This window comes from Penaeus vannamei, chromosome 32 (assembly GCF_042767895.1).
Source record: "Penaeus vannamei isolate JL-2024 chromosome 32, ASM4276789v1, whole genome shotgun sequence".
NCBI classification, from domain to species: Eukaryota; Metazoa; Arthropoda; class Malacostraca; order Decapoda; family Penaeidae; genus Penaeus; species Penaeus vannamei.
Genome location: NC_091580.1, coordinates 26,658,890 through 26,669,274, shown reverse-complemented (window position 1 = coordinate 26,669,274; position 10,385 = coordinate 26,658,890). Strand labels below are relative to the sequence as shown.

At 50.4% G+C, this 10,385-nt stretch overlaps 1 protein-coding gene across 1 annotated transcript in view; it reads left to right on the top strand.

Moving 5' to 3' along the window:
- Window positions 1–2,186: 2,186 nt before the first annotated feature.
- The window catches only part of LOC113807392 (uncharacterized), a 26,819-nt gene continuing 18,620 nt past the window's right edge, over window positions 2,187–10,385 (top strand). Inside the window, exons 1-2 of the mRNA XM_070144664.1 lie at window positions 2,187–2,279; window positions 3,319–3,645. Of these exons, the coding sequence (XP_070000765.1) occupies window positions 2,187–2,279; window positions 3,319–3,645 (420 nt within the window). The remainder of the gene's footprint in view (window positions 2,280–3,318; window positions 3,646–10,385) is intronic.

Sequence of the window (10,385 nt, the reverse complement as noted above, 5' to 3'; positions counted from 1 at the left end):
CTCCCCCCCCAAAGAAAAAAAAAAAATTGTCACCACCTTCCCCGGGCGCAGCGAAAGCCCCAAAGGAACGCCACGTGATTGGCTGTTGTTCCTGCCTTCTCATTATCAGCTTGGAACAAAAGTCGCGTGCGGGATGTACGGCGGTCAGCGATTCCTTGGCTCATTTCACATTACCATTACCATTTTTTGGGTTCGTAGCGCGAGGGTGGGAATGTCGCTTTGAAGGTGTGGGAGTGGGGAAGGGTAGGATGGGAAGATAGGTAGGGTAGGATGGGGAAGGTGAGGAGGATGGTGGGGAGGGGTAGGATGGGACAGATGGGGAGGGTGGGATAGGATGGGGATATGGGGAGTGTGAGGGGTAGGATGGGGAGAGATAGAGGGTGAGGAGGGTGAGATGGGGAGATGGGGAGGGTGGGGATAGGATGGGGAGATGGGGAGGGTAGGATGGATTAGATGGGGAGATGGAGAGGGTGGGGGTAGGATGGGGATTTGGGAAGCGTAGGATGGGTCAGATGACAAGGGTAGAATGAGGAAAATAAGAAGAGCGAGAAGAACAAGACAGGATAGGAAAAGGAAATCATCCAAAAAGGAACCCGACTCTTCGCCAACAAAACCGACCCGACCCGACCAATCCCCCCCCCCCCCGGATTAGCCCCGACCGACTCGAATTTATGGATAATCTTCTCAAACCGGACAATAATGTAATGGAATTTCGCATATCAACTGCCTTTAAAATCCGAAGAGTAAACCTTTATAAAAATAGCAACGTCGGCAACCGTCCAGGGAGAGAGATCGCACGTGCATAATTGTATGCAAATCGGACAATTTCGCATTCGGCAACCCTGCAGGCCACGCCACAGCTGTACGCATGCAAAACCCTTTTTCAAGAAGACTTAAAACTTTCGTATTTTATAATAATGGACGCAAAACCAAGAAAGAGAAAGAGAGAAAGAGGGGGACGGGAAGGGGAGGGAGAGGGAGAGAGAGAGGGAAGGAAAGGGAGAGGGAGGGAAGGAAAGGGAGAGGGAGGGAAGGAAAGGGAGAGGGAAGGAGAGAGGGAAGGGGGGGGGGAGGGAGGGAGGGAGGGAGGGAGGGAGGGAGGGAGGGAGGGAGGGAGGGAGAGAGAGAGAGAGAGAGAGAGAGAGAGAGAGAGAGAGAAAAGAGAGAGAAAGAAAGAGACAGAGAGAGAGAGAGAATCAGACAGAGAGACAAAAAGAGAAAGAGAAAGAAAAAGGGAGAAAGAGAGACAGACAAACAAACAAACAAAGGTACACACTACTAGACTTAAAAAAAAAAAAAAAAAAGTGCAAACCCTCCGCCACACACGATCCCTCCCAACCCCCCTCCTCCCCTCCTCCCAACCCCCCAACCCCACCCCCCCCAACACACCTTTTTAAATCCCCTTGACTCCTTGGCGTGTATTTCCCGCCACTTACTGACCTTTGAAGAAGTAAGAAATGGAATCGATGGAGTCACAGCTATAACCACGCACGCGATCGCTCCCTGTGACCCACACTCCCAGACAGAAAGATAGAAATGATCCAAATAAATAAATAAATAAATAAATAAATAAATAATAAATAAATAAAATTTTAAAATATATAAAGATTTAATGATACAAAGAATAAGTAAATAAATAAAAAATAAATATATACAATAAAAAATATATAAAGATTAAAAAAAAATTATAATAACATACACATACGCGTCAAATAATATAAAATGATATTATATAGTACTGATAAGCTCACATATCGTACGGATATGATGTACAATACATGAATTCAATAAAATTATCAATAAATACGCGAATAAATACAATAATCAACAAATCCACGAATGAATACAATAATTCATAAATTCACGAATGAATACAGTAATTAATAAATTCACGAATAAATACAGCAATTAAAACACACAATCCCAAAACTAAGTCACCAAAACTCCCCCCCCCCTCTCCTTACACCAACAAGAACCCACACCTCCACGCCCCCTTCACGCCCATCCCAACACCCACACGCCTTTAACACACACACACTCTTTCTCTCTCTCTCTCTCTCTCTCTCTCTCTCTCTCTCTCTCTCTCTCTCTCTCTCTCTCTCTCTCTCTCTCTCTCTCTCTCTCTCTCTCTCTCTCTCTCTCCCCCCCCCCCCGCCCACGATCCACGCACAAACCCGCCTTCGTCGATGTCGGAGCCGACGTCTCCCGAATGCAACATTGCAAAGGGCCATTCCTCGGATTGCACGGCATTCGAGGTGGCGTGCGCTGGGGACGGGCGGGTGAGGCATTTCCTGCATCAATTGCATCGGAGGAGGAAGAAGGAAGGAAGGAAGATGATGATGATGGGGGAAGGAGGATAATGCCGATAGAAAGGGTGGGGAGGGTGGTAGGGGGTGTAAAGAGAGAGGAAGAGAGAGAGAGGAGGAGAGAGAGAAAAAAAGTAGAGAGAGAGGAGGGGAGAGAGAGAGAAAGAGAGAGAGAGAGAGAAAGAGAGAGAGAGAGAAAGAGAGAGAGAGAGAGAGAGAGAGAGAAAGAGAAAGAAAGAGAGAGAGAGAGAGAGAGAGAGAGAGAGAGAGAGAGAGAGAGAGAGAGAGAGAGAGAGAGAGAAGCAAATAAAGCACGGCTATATAAGATTCAAGGAAGTTACACAAAGGCTAAAAATAACCCTCGCCTTCCCCTCTAAGACAAGAAATCCCCCTCGAAAATACGCTAATTAAAAATAACAATAAAAACAAACAAAAAAAAACATCACATTAAACATCTACTCATAACATTGCTATCCATACGAAAAAAAAAACACCACAGCATTACTCTTCACCCAATCCAATCTCTCAAATACACCCAATCACCTGGCCAATAACCAATCCCACGCCTTGGTTATAATCACATCAAACCACCAATAAACATTTTTTCAAGGTGATACATCAGTGACAGCCACATGAATATTCAGCCTTCGTGTGATGCATCGGCAGCCATTTTATGTGGATTTTTTTGTATCCATTCTCCGTTTGATGATTGGCAGCCATTTCGGATGATTTTATCCAATTTTCCGTGTAATGATTGGCAGCCATTTCAAATGATTTATCCAGCGGCTATGTTCTGATTGGCACTGTCATTTTTAACACGATTTTTTTCCAGCCTCCGCGTGATATACCGACAATCCTTTTTATATATAAACGTTTCTATATAAACGTTTTTTTTTTTTTTTTTATAAAGTTTTCTACTTTCATTGCAAGGAACTTCACCGTGCACTTCGTTTTCAGTCCTGTGTCCGCGCGTGGCAGCAGCATTTCACGCATGGCACTGGCATCGAGCTGACAGCCACGGGCACGGAGGCACTGGAAGGGGTTCCACGCTGCCAGTTCTGGAACGGCACTGTGCCAGGGACGTGCGCCGCGTGGCAGAGCAGGCACTCTTATTTTTATCCTTCCGCCGGGACAGAACCTCGCACGAGAACCCCAGAACCTCGCACGAGAACCCCAGAACCTCGCACGAGAACCCCAGAACCTCGCACGAGAACCCCAGAACCTCGCACGAGAACCCCAGAACCTCGCACGAGAACCACCGACGGGAGCGGAGTGTCCCCGACAGACGAACCGTAGCGGAAGGGGGAGAGCGTTCCGTGCGACGCCAACCGACGGACTGGTAAGTGACGGGTCGCCCGCCCCTCCCACCCTCCTTATCGCCGCTCTTATCTCCCTCCTCGCCACCCTCGCTTCGTGTCGAGGGGCGTCGTTAGCGATCGAGGAGGGGAAGCGGCAGATAGCGGGGGTCCCTTGGGGGCGGGAAAAGCGGGCCAGGGGGAGTGTTCGGGGGGGAGAAGCTAGTTATTAGATAGTGTTATAAATAGTATATGGAAAGTACCATTACTAAAGCGGGCCTCGCTACTAAGGGCAGGGGTGGGAGCCTATTTTCATGGCGTTATCAATCTAGTGTTTTTGGCGGCCTTTTCGCGCGCTCGTTTGCACCTATTTCGCGCCGCCTACATGACGGGTCCTGCCTGGCCGGGCCTCAGTCGCCCCCGGCACGCCCGCCAGTCTGCCACGAGTCCGCCGCGCTCGTCGTTCGGCCGCTTGCAATTGTGTATGCACGGACGACCACTTGCACGGACGACCACTTACACGAACGACAACGGATATATCTAGATCAACAGAGGGGCAGAGGCACATGCACATATTCAAATATATTTTATCTAAATGTATACGAATGTGAATACATACTAAAAAAAAAAAATCGTGAACACACACACACACACACACACATATAAACACACACACACACACACACACACACACACACACACACACACCTATGCAAAATCACATACACAAGCACCTATATATAGACACTGCTCCCACCATAACATGTCCCCCACACATCTAGCTGCCTTCTAACCCACAAACAACAACACATCATCCAGTCAGAAAAAAAAATCATTCCTGCACACTTCCTCCGACCTGAATCCCCCGCCAGCATACACGAAATAACAACCCCATCAACAACATTCGTAATAACCCTCCAATTCATCAGATGAACCCCTCCTCGACCACCAACTTAATTACCCAACTCAATTCATTACCGTCCTGCTCATTCGCCAGCGTTAATGAGCACGTTAAAACCCAGCAGTGATCAGCTGGTCATGCACAACGAGCCAATGCACCGACCACCAAGCAGTGCCAGGCAGGTGGCACTCTTAATCCGACGCCGCACTGGGCCCCACACGATCACATGTTACTCAGGTCAGTTCTGGCGACCGAGCTTTTATATATCAGCTCCATTAAACACATTAATCCAATTAAGAAGCAGGGGCATCACGGACGGCATTGTTACATCGAAACTCTACTGATTTCGAAACTAAATATGCATTTTCAAGCATTCCTGCGTATCATATGTAACTTCTTTCAAAATTATATATGCATTTTTTAAGCATTCTTTTCGTATCATGTGCAGATTATTTCAAAAGTAAATATACTCTTTAATCATTCCTGCGTATTATATTGCATCTTATTTCAAGGCCAAACATACACATAAAGCATTCCCTGCGTAACATGTGTAATTCAACATACAGAGTGCCCGCCTTTTAAAAGGACTAAGAATGGCACTAATGGCATTGAACATATATAGTACTCATCTTTTAAAAGGACCAAGAATGGCACTATAAAAAGATAAACAAATAAAAAATCTTAGGACAAAAACTCTCCCAGAGCAGCACTGCAGGCCGGGACACGTCATCCCCGCCCGCGTGTCTGTGGGCTTCTACGGCGGAGATGTTCCTGTGGCTTCCGTCTCGTGCACATTAGCCCGAGGCCGCCCTGATCACGAGCCCCTCTGAGGCCGAGTCACGATGCGCTGGGCGGCCTCCTCGCTGGGGCAATTTTCTCGAAACTTACGCGGCACTTTGCGATTCGGACGAAAATTATGGTAATGTCCATAACACGCGATTATCTGAACGCCCTGGCACGTGATCACCCATTTCCTTCTCATAAACCAGGGCAAGTCACCACTTCCACTTCACATCACAAGCAAGAGCGACTCCTTGCCAGGCACATCACTAAGTGCCGCACGACGATGCTCGAAACTTCACTTCCGGCACATCAGGATCATCACGAAGCACAGCACGTATCACAGGAGATGCGGCGCGAGTCCTCCCTTCGCAGGACACGCGAATTTTCACTAAATCCCCGGCACGTCACGACGGGTCGCAGGCCGTGCACGTGTCCCTGCCAGAAACAGGACGTGCACGGCGGTCGCAGGACGGGAGGACGCGGCGAGGGCACCCGGCGGAGGCCCTGGCGGAGGCCCAGGCGGAGGGCGGCCGTGGCGTGGCCCCGCTGCACCACACACCCACCTGGGGCCAGTCCTGGAGCGAACCATCTGAGAGAGACGACCACGCACACGCTGCAACCTCGCTCGCGCGCTTTTATCAATGCCTTTCGCTCACCTTGCCCTCGCCTCCCGCAGGGCGCATGCGTCGCCCTCGGCCCGTCTACTACGTACGAGCGGGCGGCTCCCCAGCTCTTCGTGAATCGCGCCCGTAGGCCTAGCCCGCGTAGGCCCGCAGAGAGAGAGAGAGAGAGAGATCCCCCGGCGGAAGATAATTCACGGGCCACCACATGCTATCATACATCACCGGGGGAAAAAAAAACTCCGCCCTGTTTCCTTCCGGGCCGACACGCGACGCCGCCTCGCCCGCTCATGTCGCCCAGGCACGGAAGGCGGGCGCGGGCCAACGACGCGGCTTCGCGGACCCACAACCGGACGGATGCGCCGGCCGAGGAGGGAGGAACTTCTTGGAAGGAGACGTCGAGAGAGAGAAAGAGAGAGAGAGGGGGGGAAAGGGAGAAAGACAAGGGGGGGGGTGGGGGTGGTAAAAGCTCCGGTCAGAGACGGAGGGTAAAAAACGTTGTCCCCCACCCCAGGAGCCCCCCCCACCCCCCCCGGGAACGTTGCATGTGGTCCGAGCGGGGCTAAATATTGACCACTCTTTAATCTCTTGACACCGCTGGATCCCCCCGCCACCAGACGCTGGGGGGCCTAGGGGGGGGGTCGCGGCTGGGGTCACGGACGGGGTCAAAGACAAAGGGGATTAAGGCTGGGGTCATATACGGGGATCATAGGTCATGTAGGCTTAGGGGAGTTGCTATATAAAGGAACGCTGATGAGAGACAAGACGGTTAAGAGTAAATAAAAAGCCAAAACCGAGGTCAGGATCAGCGCTGGGGTCACGGGGTCAGCAAAACGTCTCGCAGAAAGGCAGGGATCACAGACAACAGACCGACCTGAAGCGCAGACAAAGGTGGCCTGGAACGCGAAGGGTCTGTCTGAAACGCAGTCAAATGGTCGCGTTCGGGTCTTACCTTCCCGTCTGTCTGTCTATCTCCCTGTCTGTCTGTCTGTCTATCTCCCTGTCTGTCTGTCTGTCTATCTCCCTGTCTGTCTGTCTGTCTATCTCCCTGTCTGTCTGTCTATCTCCCTGTCTGTCTGTCTATCTCTCTCCCTGTCTTTTTGTCTATATATCTCCCTGTCTGTCTGTCTGTCTATCTCCCTGTCTGTCTGTCTATCTCTCTCTCTGTCTGTCTGTCTATCTCCCTGTCTTTCTGTCTATCTATCTCCCTGCCTGTCTGTCTATCTCTCTCCCTGTCTGTCTGTCTATCTATCTCCCTGTCTGTCTGTCTGTCTATCTACCCCCCTGTCTGTCTATCTATATACCAATCTATCTTTCTATCTACACAGACAGACACAGACATACAGATACAGACACACACATACACACACACACACACACTTCTTGCAAGGTCAAAGCTTACCGACTCCCCCCTTTTCCCCAAGAAATAAAAGACTAATATATTTTTCCTTACAAAAGAAAGAGAGAGAAAGAAAGAGAAAGAGAGAGAGAGAGAGAGAGAGAGAAAGAGCGAGAGAGAGAGAGAGAGAGAGAGAGAGAGAGAGAGAGAGAGAGAGAGAGAGAGAGAGAGAGAGAGAGAGAAAGCGAAAACGAAAACGAAAGCGAAAGAGAAAACGAGACAGAGAAAGAATAAAAGAAAGAATAAAACAAAGAAAAACAAAACAACAAATCCACACCGCTCACCGAAAACAACAACCCCCCGCTCCACCTCCACCTCCTCCCCCCCCCCCCAAAAAAAAAAAAACACACACACAAAACCAAAACCACCAAAACAAACCAAAAAAAATCAAGGAAAAAAGCCCACACCAAGACAAGGGCCACAGCCACCGCGATCGATAGCCAAGACAAGGGCTCACGGAAGGTCAAGACAAGTGATGACAAGCGGAGAAAGAGAGAGAAGAACGAGAAGCCAGAAGATCGTAGATGAGAATCAGAGATAAGGGAGAGGGGAAGGGGGGTGAAGAGATAGGGGGGTGGGGGTGGGGGTAAAGGGGGTGAAGGGATAGGGGGGGGAAGGGAAAGGGGAAGGGGGATGTGGTAGGGGACGGGGGTGAGGGGGGGGAAGGGGAAGGGGGGGAGGATGAGGAGGGAAAAGGGAAGGGAAAAGATAGAGAGAGAAAAGGATGGGGATAAGGGGGGGAGGGGAGAAGGGGGGAAGTGGTAGGGGATGGGGGTGAGGGGAAGGGGATGGGGAGGGGAGGAAAAGGGGACAGGGATAAGGGCAAGGAAATAGGTACGGGGATAAGGGCAAGGGAAATAGGTACGGGGATAAGGGGGTGGGAATGGGGACGGGGATAAGGGGAATGGATAGGGGGAGGGGAAAAGGGGGGGTAGGGACAGTGATAAGGGGAGGGGGATGGGGAGGGATAGGATGGGAGGGAACGGGACAGGAGATGGGGAGGCGGTGGGGATGAAAAAGGGGGGGCGGGAGGGAGAGGGGTCACTGCGGAAAGGGAGGGAGACGGGGTAAGGAGATGGGGAGGGAGAGTGACGTGAGAGGCAAAAGGTAGAGAAGGGGGGTGAAGAGGAAAAATGGGGGAGGGAGGGAGGGAAAGGATGAAGAGGGGGAGAGAAATGGAAATAAATGGGGAGGGAGACGAGAAAAGGAAGAAGTAAGGTGGGAGACTGAGGGAGAGAATAGGGAGGGAAGCGATATGGAAAGGGAGGGGCAGAGATGGGATGGGAAAGAGAGAGAGAGAGAGAGAGAGAGAGAGAGAGAGAGAGAAAGAGAGAAATAGAAACAGAGAGAGAGAGAGAGAGAGAGAGAGAGACAGAGACAGACAGACAGACAGAAAGAGAAAGAGAGATGATGGAGGGACAATCAGACGACGAAAGACAACAACAGGAACAAGACAGAAATGACCCGAAAGAAAAACAAAGAATGGAAGAGAAAGCAGCGAAATAAGAGAAAATGAACAGAGAATAACGGGGAAGTACTTCTACCAAGGCAAACAAAAGGGATAGAGGAGAGAGGGAAAAGTGAGAAGGATAGACAATGTCAGGGATAGAGTCAGCTCCTGGGAGACGGATAGACAGAAGCCAGGAAGGAGAGGAAGGAGGATGGGGGGGGGGGGCGTCTGAATGAATTGGGGAAGAATAGAGGGGGGCGTAAAGCACGCAAGATATTTAAGGTTTAAGGAAACTTTTTTTTTTGTTTGTTTGTTTTTCAAGACGAAACAAAGCTGCACTTAGGGGTAAAAAGTCGGGAATAAAAGAATAAATAAATAAAATAAAAACAAGCAAGAAGAAAAGAAAGATTAAAAAAAAAAACACGAATCGTACCTAAAAAAAAACACTCCATAAACCAGCAAGGAAAAGAACATACGCTGAGAAGGAAGGAAGGAAGGAAGGAAGAAAAAAATAATAATAAAACCGTAGAAATCGTACCCTCTACAACGCAACCATAATCGTACCCATTAAAGAGAGAGGGACAGGGGGGGGGAAGAGACAGGGGAGAGGGAGAGGGGGTAGGGAGAGACGGGGAGAGGAGAGGGAGAGGGGAGAGGAAGAGAAGGAGAAAGGAGAGGGAGAAACGGAGGGGTGGGGGGGAGGAAGAGACGGAAAGGGAGAGGGAGACGGGGAATGGAGAAAGGGAGAAGGAGACAGGGAGTGGGAGAAAGGGAGAGGGAGAAAGGAGAAGGAGACGGGGAGTGGGAGAAAGGGAGAGGGAGACGGGGAGTGGGAGAAAGGGAAGGAGACGGGGAGTGGGAGAAAGGAAGGGAGAGGGGGAGAAGGGAGAAGGAGAGGGAAGGGAGAGACGGGGGAGAGGGAGAGGGGGAGGAAGAGAAGGGGAACGGGAAGGGAGAGGGAGAGTGGGGGGAAAGAAGGAAGAGGAGAGGGAGAGGGAGAGGGGGAGGGAAGAGACAGGGAGAGGGAGAGGGAAGGGGGAAGGAAGAGACAGGGAGAGGGAGGGGGACGGAAGAGACGGGGAGAGGGAGAAAAGGAGAGAGGGTTGGAGAGAAAAAGAAAGCCAAAGAAGCGAGGGAGAAATAAAGACAAAAATAAGAACCCTCCCCCTCACCCCTCTTCCCCCCCCCCCACTCCCCTCTTCCAAATCGCCTCTACTTCTGGCATACGTTCCCCTCGGAGGCACAGAAAGGGGGAATTCGTGGACAGGTCGACCGACACGCGTGGAGGGAGGTTTCCGAAATGCATGGCAAGGGGTTTTCTAAATGTGTGACGGGAAGTTTTCGAAATGCATGGCAGGGGGTTTTCGAAATGTGTGGCAAGGGGTTTCGAAATCTCACGACGACGTATCTTCTTCGTGAGGTATGGCAATGGAAGATGACTCGGTCACTATCTTTCCATCTATCTATCTTCTTCTCAGCTTTCTCCCATTTCTGTATGGGGTCGCCGTTATGGATGAGCCGCCTCCACTGGTTTTCCTATTCCGGCTCATTCCATGGGTTTTCACAGTTTGTATGTCTCTCTCTCTCTCTCTCTCTCTCTCTCTCTCTCTCTCTCTCTCTCTCTCTCTCTC